Source organism: Glandiceps talaboti, chromosome 6 (assembly GCF_964340395.1).
Source record: "Glandiceps talaboti chromosome 6, keGlaTala1.1, whole genome shotgun sequence".
Lineage (NCBI taxonomy): Eukaryota > Metazoa > Hemichordata > Enteropneusta > Spengelidae > Glandiceps > Glandiceps talaboti.
Window position 1 is genome coordinate 22,863,542 of NC_135554.1, and position 15,978 is coordinate 22,879,519.

The window sequence follows — 15,978 nt, forward strand, 5'->3', positions numbered from 1 at the left end:
CATTCAGAGACTATAGGGGCATATAAGAAATTACCCTTGTCTACTTTTTGTGGGAAATCGGACAAATTATTCGCGAGAGAACTTTCACACGTGTGGTTGATCTTATTCCATTTTTATAATTCTTGACTTGATGATGTTCTTTTTAATGATATTACCAGTTTTTCATAACTGAGACCTTGTAATTTTTAAGAAAAGGTGCAAAAATGAAAAAAACCGTCACATGGTAATGTACAATATGTAGGAAATAGTATTATTTGCGTGTTTGGTGAGTGTTGCTCCTTATAAAGTGAATTTACCAAAGACAATATTGCAGATAGGAAAGAAAATCACTGTTTTCACCATGATTACTGCTAAATGGAATTATCCCAAAATAGTTGCAAAATTGGTAACATTTTACGGTGCAGAAAGAATATTTTTACACCAGGAGTAAAAACAAGCATTATAAAAAACATTGCAATAAATGAGCGTCGGTTCTGAGTGGGTGAGAGCTCAACGGTCATGGGGAAAATATGGATATACCACAACCTGTCTGTTTGTTGATGCATGTCGCTGTCCAAGGCAGCTAAAATGCAAGACATTGTATTTATGTACAATATAGACAAACAAGGTAAGGCGCTCGTTCAGCCCATACCTCTGCCAATTAACACTGTGTATATCTTTTAATAAATCAATACAGATTACAAAATTCCAAAACAAAGCAAATGAAGTTCGACCAATATAAATACAAAGTCAGGCTGCCGTGTTTGATCATCTTTTTATGAATTCAAAAGTTTAAAGGTTTCAATGCGATTGCTATGTAATTGACCAAGAATACAAAGTGATATTTAAAAATTCATTGAATTGGATGAAACATTCTGAATTATGATAATAAAACTTAACAACAAAATATATAGTTACACTACATTTAATTGATTTATGTATAATGTGTGGCGAAAATACAACATATACAGACTAGAAAGTGTTAGTTGTATATCATCAGGTATACCCCCATTAAAATCGGAGGAAAACCTTGTTACTCAAAATCATGATTGTTGTTGACACTATAGCGACCAAAATATGTTCCATGTACAAAACATTGGGAAATTATTAAAAAAGTATTATTTCAAAACAAGTGATCATGTCTGCATAAAACATGCATTGAGACCTTAATTCTAAATTCTAAATTCACCATTATATGAAGTTTGTTGCTTGGTCACCATGGTAATATGTAATAATATGTAAAACTCCCATTCAGTCAATATATGTAGCTGCATGCTGCAAACATTGCATGTATACATCATAGGTTATTGAAAGTGGCGGATCAAAGTGTATCATCAGAAATGGGTTTTGTTGTTGCCATGGCTCTGGAGTAAATAATTGACAACACATATTAGCAGGACATATGCGAAACAAAGACAAGGCATGTTGAGGTAAAGAGTTAAAGAAATTCAAACAAAGATGTATCATGTTTGTTGACCGAGCGATTGAGCGATCCATGAAAGTTTACATTATAACGAGTTTATCCAAATGGAACACTCTCTTCTCCAAAATGTCGATATTTCTGGTCAAAGAATTACTGGTATGTGATTGTTCTTTTTTAATGTCATTGGGACATTAGGGTTATTGTTACTGGTACATCAATTCCATCTCGAATTGACTGGTTTAGAGGCATCATGTAGAATTGCGCTACACCGATAGAGACAAAAAACAGTCTTTGCATTGTGGCGTATGAATACTTTCCATAAGATTATTGTTCAAACCCATGTTGCTCCTATCTCCCTGGGTTCATCATCACAGAAAAATCCCTGTGGATATACAAATAGATTTTCTGTCAAACATCCAAGTAGTTCAATCTCATTGGTGTGTGAACAAGAATTTCAAATTAAAAACTAAATTCATTTAAACAGAAAGAACATTTCAATGGGGTGGTGCATGAAGGTTCACGGACAGAGTATCAATTTCCAAAATTCTTTGAAACCAAGTTGGTCATCAGTAATATACGTGTTAGGCTCTATTCGAGTTTTGTTGGTGAAACCCTGAATGATAACCATAGTTAGAAGCTATGTTCAACAAATGACGATTACAAATAAATAATATAATAATAAGAAAATACAGACATTTGAGGACGGATTACACAATGCGAAGGGATAAAATGTCAAGAAAGGGTTATATATATATATATTTTTTTTTTTTTGGGGGGGGGTTCAATCGTTCAGAGGACTTACCCCTGCCTTAGAGTCGTTCACACAAATGACAATAACATGAGGACAGGACTTTCAATATCTGATATGTATAACTCTAATAAGAGTCACACTCGTGACATCTGTAGGCAAATGATCAGTGGAGCAGGCAGGAATGATTGAAATAGATTAACACAATTACAAATGCAGGCCAAAGTGGCGTAATTTATTTTTATGTCAACAGTATTACCATTTTGTCCTTAGCACATTGAAGTATGTCTTTTTCAATGTTATTGGAATCGGGTCGATCGTTCGGATTTGCCTTCCAACATGATGTCATTATAGAATACATGATCTCAGGACAATGTCTTGGTTTATGCAAGCGGTTGTTCTCCAATTGCAAGTGTTTGATGAGTACTCGTGAGTTCAGATGTTCTATTTCAGAATATGGTACACCGCCTGCAAAGAAAAAATTATCCTTAATATAGTAACAACCTACACACTTGTATCAACACATTGATTGGATCTTTACAAGCCCACTGACATTGTTACTGAAATCGTAGAACAATCATTGGGATTTCATAAACGGACAATATCAAACAACCAAAGTATTAAAGCATGCCGTTCTGGGTTAGTTTTTGTTCAGTTTCATAGTTTAGTTATAAGGCAGTGAGTAATTGTAATGTGGAATAATTGTTGAGAGGCGCTAAGCAAGTGTTTCAATAAGGACAAATCACGGAACCCGTACCTTACTGATAATTCATAAATGTATACAACAAACTACTTATAATTTGGTATGTTATTGTAATGATACAATATTATAAGTCATTTTAGAACAATTGTTAATGGGCTTCTCCTCTATAAAGGCTAACAGTTACATACCTAAGGTCGCCATCTCCCACAACAAGATTCCGTACGACCATCTGAAAGTATAACAAGTGGAAAATACAGAAAAAGAGTATTATGATTGGTTATTTTGTGGAAACAAATATAAAAATTGATGCTGGCCATTGAGGGGTTGTTCAAAATGGTGGACTTTTTTCCTGATAATTCCGATCATGGATTTTTAAACATAAACTCTGTTTGACACACTCTGTTTGTCAATATGCAGTGATTAAACTTTAAGGTATACAGAACGTTTTAACTATACCATTTTACCAATAATAGGGCATAATTTATCAAGAATTCAACACCACAAACACCCAACCGACACAAGCCCATTGCAAGGGAATGGACACATGGCATGCATTTCAATAAATACATGATATACATATGCATTGATAATTTGAAAGCGAAACTAACGGGACAATAGAGTCATCATATTTTTTTACGTTTTCAATTCATATATAAATGAATTTCTTATTGTAGTAAATAATCAAACCACTTACATATCTGATTTATGTGTATAGACTCCCTCTGTAAGAGACTCTAGTGACATCCAGGCAAGGGGAAGATATTTTGACTCCTAGAGAAAAAAGTATATACAGGATCTCAAGAATGAGAACAAGAACAAACGTTCATATGAAAACATTATACATATGATACAAACTAGGATATGGAACATATAAATTGATTCAAAAATGCAATAACTGTAAATAACTTATAAGACATATTACTGTGTAAACACATGTTGTAAAGCTATATCTAAATTCCTTACCATAACACTTTCTCTGTACTTTCCGGTCATATATACCTGTCTTCCTAAGCCGAAGTCTCCGAGCTTGGCCACAACTCCTTTTGACGATACGTATAGCAACACGTTTCTAGCAGCAATATCGCGATGGATTATCTAAAATGACATAGTGGATGAAAAGTATATTTGGTTTCCTTCGCTATATATTGCTAACGACTGTTTACGACTACTGTATGAATACTAATTTCAAGCAGTCGATTAAAATTAAGATTGAGAGGTTTGACATTTTTGACCTTTGACACGTTACGTATGACAAGGAATATACATCACAGAAGTTGTTGGACAGTGTTTGTTTTCAACTTTTGGTCTTTGTACAGTGTATTTGACGTAATATAACGATCCTCTACTTGTAGGTTGGATCACCGAAGCAGGGAGAGGCAGAGTCTGAACCTATCGAAAATAAATACATGCATCAAAATATGAAAAATAATTTATTTAAAAGATGAATTGCAATAAACCCCGGAAACATAGATACCCCCTAGAAGAATGCCAATTGGATGATAAATCAATAAATACCATTTTAGTTGCCATGTCTTGTAAAGCGCGCACAACATGCAATGCGATATCAGTTAAATTATCAGCTATTTCCCTCATTACTCTCTCGTTTTCAAAGCAGCGACCGACGAGATACCCCTTTAGGTCACAGGACATCAGTTCCGTAAGTATGTAGGCAATATCTATGACAAAAAGATGGTAGAAAATAGACAGTATTTAACAAAATAATAGTTTTAAAAAAAGTCATAAAACAATATGAGGTCACCACTGGATTGAAAGCCATTATCAGTATTTTTCTCGACATCGTTTCTGAGTTGAATACGATACAGTATAATTTCATACTTCAAACCTTCAATTGAATAAGCATGAATTTTTTAAAGATATTTTGCTTGCATGAATGTTGACATATAAAGTGTTTTCAGTGATTTACTCTCTCAATTCCTTTATGATTATTTACTCGATATTCAGTTTTGTTCAAGACGTTTACTAGTTTCCAATATATTTTGAAGTTGCTTGCAAACTATTCCTGAAATAAGTACATCATAAAGATGTAAACAATATGAACATTACCATTGAGCCTATTTACTGAAGCGCTGTCATTTGAAGATTTTGAAGTATAAGAGAAACGCAGAAAACAATTTTGAACATTTTATGATTCACTATAGTAATAAGCCACTTCCTTCAAATTTGCAACTGGTACCGTGTTACCAAACAATCTGTAGTCAAGGAAACGAACTTTTCAGGATGTAGATGTATCGATGTAAAATATAGGTATTTTGAATAAATCTATAATGGATAGTACTTAAGTTCTCACCTTCATCAATGAGAACGCCAATGAGCGTCACAATGTGGTCACTGTCCTTCAGGTTATTAAGTGACTTGACTTCATTTTCGAAGGCTCGGATATAGTCACCATCGGCACCTTCATTAAGACAAAAGGAGAAAAATTGATATTGTGAATACATAGGGTCATCAATTTACGTATTTTTTGTGTACATAGGCATGACATTACAAGTGAGTGGTCGTGTGATTCACATTCTATGTCATTCTGATATGATGAGACGTGCATGTTTTATTTTTTTCTGTCACCATAGTAACTTGTGGGCACACGCTGTATAAGCCTATACGTCCAGGTAAATGTTTGAGTTCTGTTGGAGTTAACTTGTATGTGTATGTTTAATAGCTTTCGTACTCTCCAAAAACTGTCTAGGCGCTGTTCAAATGAGTGAATCAATGGTGCTGCAACTACTGGGTGAGGCATATTGTTCCAAGGATATATTATACTGTTAGTGAATGTATATTTCCTAATATCCAGGTGGCAATGTTGTTTTGGGTGAATGTCCGTGTGTCCTTTCATCAGATATGTTCACTGACAGAAAGTCACCAATAACTTTGTCATAATATCATGCATTCTGAGTCTTGAAAGTTTCAATCATATCTCCACACATTGTGCAATATACGATAAGGTTGGAAGATGAAGTTTCTGTAATAGTCTTCATAACTTTAATCCCTTTAAAGTCCTTGTTCCACTACTACAATCTATAACCGTGTCCTTTATGGTTTCCTTAAGGTTCACTTAATTTAAGGTCTGGTTGGCCACTGTTAATCTATTATTATGTAAGCTTATAGATTGTATTGCAACATACAACGGGAATCTATTGATGCTGGTGCACAGTAAAATCTTGTGTGTACTAATAACATTACCTTTCATTTTCTTTACCGCTACAGCCAGTGGATTATTATCACATATATTGATTTCGCCAATGTAAACATTTGCAAATTGTCCACATCCAAGTGTCTTTGTGGTGATAGTCACATCACTACGTGCGTAGCTGTCGACGTTTTCCTATAGAACCAATATAATTGATTGGAAGGCAGTGACTTGAACGTATAGAAACAGTTATGAAGTATATTACATAAATTGCGATTCACTGCAAAATATTTTAAAAAAAACAAATACTGCCCCCACCTTCCTTCGGTTGATTTTGAATCATGACGATTACATGCTCCCTAAAGAAATCCAACCGAAACCCAGCAACTTTTTGAGCGATATGATAAATTTTCCTTATGTAATATAACAAGCCCGCATGATAAAAAAGTGAAAATCAAGAGACTTCAAATGGTATTTGCATCTTAGTTGACGTTGTTCCTTATAGTCGACTCTGGTGAATACACGATCACCCTTTTAACAAAAAATCAGAGTAATATAAGGTTTCATACCGGCACAACAAACTTTGGCGTCTCCATGCGAGTATAGTTTCCATAACGACGGCCCCTCCGCTTAGTGATTACAGCCATTGTAAGAAGGGCTATCATTGTTAGTGCAAAGAAACCAATCATAAGTCCGTATAAGAACCATGGTATCTTAGCCGACTGATCTGAAAGTTTAATGACAACAATAATTGTAGACGGTAAATCTTTATCTATATAGTACAACACAGAGTAATCAACCGATCAGTTCCACTTCCTTTAATGGCGATCCAGTTGGCCAACCGTCGTTTAACTCAACATAAACTGAAGTGCCCTTGCTACATTTCAATCCATTGGCATGCCAGGGGATTAGAGTCCGTTATAAGGTTAGTGTTCACTGGCCCTGTTTGATACAACCACACAGATACAACCTGCACACGCTACAGTTTTAGATAACACCATTGAATAAATACAGTTTCCTGTGACATTTTGTGTACATGAAATGAACGAACGTACCACAATATAGATATCAAATACAGACATCAAAATATTGACATCCGCGTGGCTGCATCTAGTTGAGTACATTTAACTAATTGATTCAGGCTAAATGTAACAAGAAATTGCCATCTTGCTAGTAGTGAAGTGTAGAATGTGCAGTTTCCTATTAGTTTCCACGTTGTTGCATCAAACAGAGCCAGTGAGCACTAACCTGCAAACGGGCTGTAACTGTACTTGTGGCAATCTTAGTAAGACCTTAGTTGAGACAGAAGACTTTTAATTTCTACTCATTGGTGTCCATTGTATTAAAGTTATTTATCTTTATCATTACACTTTTAACATTCATTTAACATTCATAACTAATTGGATAAAGGATATTTGAACGAAGATACCATTATATAATTTTACACACCAAAGTAGAGGTAACAACTTGCACAGTACATACCTTTGATGTTCAACATGAAAGAACACGTCGCTGTATTCCCGGAAATATCAATTGCGGTATATGTTATCAAATGTTTTCCAGTTGACATCCTATCTCCAGGTGAATAATTTGATGTTGTATTGACAGAGTTGGAATTATCAGATATTTCAGGGAGAGACCATTCGATGAGTGCTTCTGCGTCATGTTCTTCTAAAAGGAATGTGGTATCGTGAGGGCAAGATATTTTCGGATTTTCAATATCTAATGTGTAGGAGAAAGACAAAGTGTTGAATGTTTAAAATAAATCATAAAATCCGTAAGAATAATTAATCATCTTACTCATTGGCGATTTAAAAGGGGAATCTTGCATATTTCTATCCATACCTCCTAAAGGCATGCGTTCAATCCCAGGTTCTTGCAATGTCTTTATTTTCTCAGTTGATCCATAAGGATTACATAGGACAATTGTTGCATCGCGCGGCAACATTTATAACACCTAGAATTTAATCCTAATCCCAACTGGGTCTTTAAAACCAGTTCAATAGGAGTCAAGTTTATCTTCTTCTTTTTTATCTGAAATATTTGTGAGTGATATATATTATTACCTTCCATATTAATCTTACCTGTTTGGCATTGGTCGCCATCCCAGCCTTCTTCGCATACACAGCCTTCATATTGTGTGCAGTTGGTAGAGTGGATACATTGACATAAATATTGACAATGAGGCCCCCAGGTACCTGGTTCGCAACCTATACAACGAATGGGTTAAATTGTGAATTCTGTGAATTATTAAGCTCAACATTATTTCATTGCCCCTTAACTAAAGCTTTTGTAACTTCATTATCATAGTTTCGTACTCAAAATATTGAAAGTAATAAATATTCAACATAAAACAAAGTTAGCATGAAGTAACAACTGGAAGATATATTACCTGACACAGTTATATTAATTACATTTGAAGGAATAGATACGACATTTCCTGGCTCCTGCTGACGAACGATGCATTGGTAAGTGCCGGAATGATTTCTTGAAAGGTTGTTTATGCTCAATGAGTAAGAGCTGTCAAAGGAAAAAAACATCATTTATAATTTATAATGATGGCGATGTTAAACTAAATGCAAATTTCACATACCTTTTTTATTCTCATCATTATTTATCATTTGGAAAGGGGAATCTTCAAGCCTAATATTTTTTAACGAATTTGTCAGGATAAACAATCAAACAAAACACAGTGATAAAGAGGGGTGGGGTGTTGGGATGGGGTTGAGTTTTATGATTGGAAAGCAAATAATAACCATCATGCAAATGCAATCATAGGTGTAAGGATTGGAAATGTATGTGTTAAATGTGTATTTTAATTGTGGTTTTAACATGATGGCGGTAGGGGTTTTGCTGTCACACCTATTGCAGATTACATTCTGTAAGGGTTGTAGCACTAGTGTTATGCATGACTTGTAATTGCAAACTGGATAGAGATCTTCAGAGAATGGAAGCCTGGGCAGATAATTCGAAAGTCACAATTGAACCAACCAAAACCCGATCTTAACTGAATGCCTTTGGTAAGGGTAATATTGAGTTTTTTGTTCCTACACATAATAATTGCTGGAATGCAACATGTTATAGTAGGCTATTAGTACATGATATACCCTCAATTGGTAAAAAGATGTACCAAACTATAGGGAATCTGAAAGGACTTTGTGATATCAATATGTATGTTGTGGAACACGTGTAATGGCTTTAGAAATGAAATTATTCAAATTTACAGGGATATACATACAGACATGCGTACATTTACCCATGCATATAGAACAGCTGTATGGATTGCTCATTGGTATTATTTGAACATAATACATTTTAGCCTATATCTGTGATTTTTTAAGTCCCAGTGAAAGTTAGTTGTTGAAAAAGTTGTTCAAATGTCTGCTACCTACTCTCAGTACTGGAAAGCTTGACTTGACTTCCCTCTGCCTTCGCGATCCCCTACATACCTGGGATATGTACACTCATTTCCACGGCAATTAATAAACAAAATTCAAACCGTCGTAACATCACTAGAACGCAGAAAGTTTACATACTTTACGGTATGCCAGCACACAATCACCAAATAGTTGTTTTACCCATACTGTTATCATGGTCTGGAACAGCCTTCCCAATACTATTGTTTGGGAGATATTTTATGCTGGTGATCAGCGTGAACTATGATAGTTTTTGAGAGACAAAATAGGAATGGCCAGAAACATATTGCTATCTAAACATCGGTTCAATTTAGACTATACAATTTTGGCAAATTGCATACCAGAAGTGTTTCCCTTACGACTTGGATACGTTATTTCTCAACTTCAGAAATAAACAAAGCTCCTCTTACCATTGTAAAGTGCTTCTCGATTGGATGACTCCTAGTTCAAGGTAGGGTTTGATTTCTCTTCCATTATGGAACCAAAGAATGTCATCACAACCGTCTGAACCTCTTGCATGGCAGAGAAGATTGAGGGCCTGATATAAATGCAGAAAGTGACCGTCTTCCGAAGAAATTTCACTTGTGGCTGTGCTTGCTTGATAAGTAGATAGAAAAAACTTACGTGGTGATATGGTACACAATTCTTACATTTGTTGTATTTTTGCTCGCAAGCTAGAATCCCACAATAGAGTCAGTAAAAAATGGAGGGCCATAACATAGATTTTGAAGAAACAAAGAATGTTTCGAGGATATCACTAGAAAAGTCAACTAACCAAGACAAATTTTGAAGTGTTTCTTTATATCATGACATACTACACTCAGTAAAAACGTCGATTTAAGTTATAGATCTATGGCAAAATTCTTGTCTCAAGGATGTGAGTGTGTGTGTGTGTGTGTGTGTGCGTGTTTACGACAGAATATATTTTAACTATAACAAGACAATAATATGACAAGAGATATCAATTGTACAAGGAGTGTTAATATGCAAATTCAGAGGCAAACGAAAAGAATAGGAGCAAAGATACCGTCGATGGAGCTGTTGCACAGCTGTACAGTTTGGGCAATTATTGGTGATGTAAATGTTGAGAGTTTGATTGGTATGATATTCTATCTTACCAAGCTGATTCATATCTGCTGCTATCTTTATACAGGATACTATGATTATCGCAAGCCAGAGAGCAATTTTTCTGCTGACGCAACGAAAAATAATACTCTGGCATTCAGAAATCTCGCATTTAGGATATCGGTTTCAATTAATCATGAATAATAACATTATGGTCATCAAACCAATCAAAGATCTTCTCATAAAGAGTGTTATAATTTCCAAACATTAATGGCAGAAACATATGTTGTAAACAATATCTGCAGAATAACACCTCTAGAAAAATGTCTGCCCCGTTCACTGGGTAGTTTTTGAGTCTTAAGTTTTTGGCAAAAAAGTGAGATTTTTCGACCTAATTTGCCATGCCTATAGCACTACTGAACTTCCGTTCTTTCACTGGGTCACTGCTAATGCTTACTCAGTCTGGAGAAATGTTTAATTTGGGGACCTGTTATAACACCAGAGGATAATAACTGTGAAACGCTTTGATTATCACATTATTTCTGAGCATCACTTACGTATATCGCAAGCCGGACCCTGCCAGCCCAATGTACACAGACACGCCCCATTAAAAACATGGCAGGTAGCACCATTCATACAGACACAGTCAAATTCACAAGGAGCGCCATATCGACCAGCTGGACATCCTGTAGAAGAAATTATAAGCTCAACATGACAATATAATTCATGATTTAGAGTATCGAATTGTAAATGCGTTTTGAAATTCTTTGTTCTGGTGGTCTTTCACACACATTTTCCAGGTTATCTGGTAAGCTATCGGCCATAAAATGGATTTGTTTGTTGACGGTACAGGTTGTTCACTCTGCTGCAGGATCGATCCGCCAGATCGTCTGCTGAACGAGTGTCATGTAGTTCCAGTCGTACATTGCGTACTATTCATACACCAGCTGACTCAGAATGTAGCCCACATTTGTTGCCCCACACTCTTAGGACGTGAGAAGAAAATTCTCAAAAATACACCAATTAAAATCATCGTAAATCAAACTATAATCCAATGAAAATGAAAGCCTATTTACAACTAGTTAGGAAGATATAAGAACAAAAAAGATCATGCTATTATTTCGTACTCTTACAGACCTATAGATAGACATGCTATTTTTCATATTGTTCAATGTTTCTAGACTGATGTATGTTGTAGTGGGGTATATAAAAGGAGGAAAACTTAACTGTACTACATAGTAGTATTAATAGTTACATTAATATAGAATTCACCTATTTTAGCTCATAATGCATAGCTTTAAAAATGATGACAATCTTACCGATAGCAAGAAACTCGTATTGACCCACTTTGAAATCCACTGTTCTGCCATAAGTAGTAATCTCAATAGATACTTTTACAAGAAGGGGTTGGTATGAATTGAAACCATGAAAAGTAGTATGAAGTACAGTTTTTTCTTCAAAGTTAGTAATCGCAGCAATTTTCCTCGTAATGTCTGACGAGTGTAAGTCATCTTTCTGCATAATTAAAGAATAGTGAAGTGTCAGTTTTAGAGACATTATGTAATATATAATTAAAATACAGCTCTTGCATTTGTTGCATCGTGATTTGTCAATACATTGTCTATTAATACTCATTTTAATGCTGATGCACGCGAAATGACATCCCCGGTCAATAGTTTTCGAACTACTGCCCTCTCTATTGCCCTACTCTCCCTGGAGGAGGTAATAGTTCGAAAACGATGGCCCTGTCATTGCGTATGCGCACTATGGTATTTCACGGTAGACAACATGCCTTCTTCAGTTATGAGACGCGGACCTTCTCCTCCAGAAAATTCAAGATTGTTTGCATTTATCTAAAGAACTTGCCGCCCTTGTTTCAGAGAGGGAATCGAAACGTACAAAAGCTATTATCAAGAGCTCAGTTGATATTTTAGAGAAAGATTGTGTTGCAGTTGGGACTATCCTTGCCTTGGTCCGGCAAAACCCAACTTTGGTCCGTTGATCACCCCAAAACCAGTATATTTCCCTAGGACCAAGGCCCTCGGGAAATAGAATGGTTTTGGGGTGATCAACAGGCCCTCGGGGGGAACAGACGTATGCTGCCGCCCGAATAAGGCCAGTCAACATATGTACAATGATTTATTACACCTTAACGTTCTTTCTCAAGCTGTCATTGGTCAGAATCAAATCACATGACCATCTTTAAATAGACTATTGCCAGCATGGTGATATTGCCTGCGCATGCAGAAACTGTTGTCCTGCACTATTGCCTGCTGGAGTTATTTCGACCATTGCGCATCTATTCTATCAGTGTATCGAGCTCGTCATGATACAATCACTACAGTGAAACACAAAAGCTTATTTGTTGCAGAAATGTGATTAAATATCATCACAAATTGGCTGTGGTGACAGGTGACGTATAATCACAATTAAATCACAGAAAAAAAATCTTACCTCAAGTAAGGAGATATCATCTATTTGAATAAAGCCCTCCATTATGGTAAAACCACACGTAAATTCATTGATGCTAAAGCCGTGATATTTTCTTCGAGTGGAAAAATATACACTCACATCACCTGCAAATAATTAGATTTTATTAATTTGGCTTTGTTGAGACTCGTGAATGGATACTGCTCTTGGTGTATACGCGAAAGGAGACATTTGCATAAATGTAACGAGAACAATGGTCATTTGCATAAATGTAACGCGAATAATGGCTATTTGCATAAATGAAACGAGAATAATGGCCGAGCAGGAGCATCAACTTTCGATAGATTTGTTACTTTTAAATACCAAAATAATACAGTGTTAATAGCATAAATGCGAACAATGGCTTGATACCTGGAAATTCAGAGGTAGCTTCACCTATGATTTGAGTATACACAAATATTCCATTGCCAGAAAATATGATCTATTGTCGGCGACATTACATCAGTTTGTCTTCGAGGTTTTATATAGTATTCCTTATAGGGATTGCCTTGAAAGTGGTTTATGAATAAAAATCGATGAATAATAACATTTACAAATGCTCTACCCGTATATCTATGTATATATTGTTTCATACATATTACTAAGCAGCACAAATGTGACTGTATCGACATTCAAAGAATTTCTTTCTCTGATACCTATGAAAAGAAGATTAAATGAAAAAAGCCCTTACATTTCGAATTGTTCACGTCAAACAAAAGGTTACTCTTCGTATATATGGGACGATGTCGTCCTTCCGAAAGCAAACGTCCATATGCTTTTATGTCAATTGGGTAATGATAAAGCATGCTCTTAAAACGAAAAGGGACCGTGTTAACATAGTTGGTCAAGTTGCCTAATATATTGTTATAGCGAATTCTAGATAAGGTGATTTATGTTACCGGAAATATATTAACTTAAACCCCACGTACATGATGAAATACTAATAATCTCGTAAGTGAGAGTTTTCATCCTCGACTAATCGTTGGTCTCAGTGTACATTAAACATTCAAACCTGCATCATATCGGTTATAGAAATATTGAAGATTAATATTGATAATTGTAAGTGTAGATGGAGTTTGCTCTGCTGCTTATCACATAGAGACATATGAATTCTAACTTGTAGACTATTGAAATAACAATACCTTTTCTCTGACGTCCATTTCACAAGTCTTGTTGTAGTACAGAGGCCAGGACTCCACATCTACAACAACGACATTTAGTTCAAATATCGTCTTATTCACAACCTGTATGAACATTTAAGAAAAAAGAAAAAAGTAATAGCATGTCATATTCGTGAGTCCAGATCGACGTTTATAAAAGACATTTTAAAACCTTTATAAAGTTCTCATATGTCAAATGCAGAATACTGATTTTGTTCATTACACAGAGGTTGGCATGAAAACATACATACATACATATACATACATACATACATACATACATACATACACACACACACACATGCATGCATGCATGCATGCATACATACATACATACATACATACATACATACATACATACATACATACATACACACATACATACATACATACATACATACATACATACATACACACACATACATACATACATACATACATACATACATACATACATGCATGCATACATACATACATACATGTACACACACATACATACATACATACACACATACATACATACATACATACACACACATACATACATACATATATACATACATACACACACACACACACACACACACACACACACACATTTGAAAAGAATATGGCTCACTTACATTGGCCAAAAGAATCTTCAAATTAAAGACGGGTGTCAATTCATACTGTAATAATCCAGCCACAGTTAAGGCTGTGTCGCCTTCATTTATACCAAACCGATTATACTGTACATAAAGACAGATTACAATAAGTGAACATCATGTAATGACAGTGTACAGTACATTCTTCGGTATGAGCTGTGTGGTTGTGAACGAATTTTTAAAAATAGATGAGTTAACACGCATTAATATTATGTAGATTAACGAATCAAACTCAGTGGCACCATCGCAAACAAAGCATTCGCACAAGCAAAAGTAATTTCTCTGTTATCGTACTGGAATGTGTTCTTCCGTTACCGCAAAGAGGCCAAACAGTTTTACGATTATGAATTACTACTAAATCAACTTCGATTTTCACTGCAAGAATATGCTAACTCGGACAAGTGCGTTCTTTTCTTTCTTTAAATTTTGATGAAATCTAGGATTAAAAACCCAGTTTTACAGAACGGCCTTGAAAACCAAATGGAACAACTTCATTTTGAAGTTTGTTCATCTTGTAACTCTCCGATTTATTTTGCTGATATACAAGTCTACTGTGTCTGTTGCCTCAGATCATGGCACAGAGATTGTATTCATGAGCAGCTGGTGGAGGAGAACAATGCAACACTTCTGAAGTGGTTCTGTGATGCATGCCTTTACAGGACAGAACCACCTGTGCAAGGTTCTAATGTGTCACCTTGCCCTGTCATCATTCCTCGCGATTCGTCTAAAGGATTGTCCATCTGTACATGGAATGTAAGAAGCCTCAACAAACATTTTGATGAATTGAAATGTATTTTGGCCGAATCGAATTTGCATATTTATGGTGTCACTGAAACTTGGCTAAATGACAGTCACAGTGATGCAATCTATGATATCCCAGATTATACTATGGTTAGGAGAGATCGTAACAATATATGTGGAGGTGGAGTCGCTATTTACTTGTCATCTTCAATGAAATACAGAGAGACAAATGACCTTAAAACTAATGATATTGAAGATATGTGGGTTGAAGTCAGTTTTACAAATTCTAGGTCAATTCTTTTAGGTACTGTGTACCGGCCTCCTGATGCTACCACCGCATGGCTTAGCTCCTTCGAATCCACGATGGACCGCATAGTGTGTGAAAATAAGGAAATAATTATTATGGGTGATTTTAATATTAACACTCTAACTGATAACAGAAACTGCAAAGAATGGGTTTCACTTTGTGAATCTCTAGGACTTGC

At 35.5% G+C, this 15,978-nt stretch overlaps 1 protein-coding gene across 1 annotated transcript; it reads right to left on the reverse strand.

Moving 5' to 3' along the window:
* Positions 1–257: 257 nt before the first annotated feature.
* On the reverse strand, positions 258–14,192 carry LOC144436368 (insulin-like growth factor 1 receptor). Its single transcript, XM_078125152.1, has 17 exons — positions 14,091–14,192; positions 12,934–13,055; positions 11,799–11,994; positions 11,037–11,165; positions 9,825–10,011; positions 8,391–8,518; positions 8,083–8,208; positions 7,481–7,720; positions 6,568–6,725; positions 6,052–6,193; positions 5,162–5,269; positions 4,369–4,529; positions 3,817–3,948; positions 3,548–3,624; positions 3,042–3,082; positions 2,410–2,618; positions 258–1,784 (listed from the first exon to the last, which is right to left on the reverse strand). Exons 2-17 carry the CDS (start codon positions 12,973–12,975, stop codon positions 1,734–1,736), a joined length of 2,127 nt encoding a protein of 708 aa, XP_077981278.1. The 5' UTR covers positions 12,976–13,055; positions 14,091–14,192; the 3' UTR covers positions 258–1,733.
* Between the last annotated feature and the right edge of the window lie 1,786 nt (positions 14,193–15,978).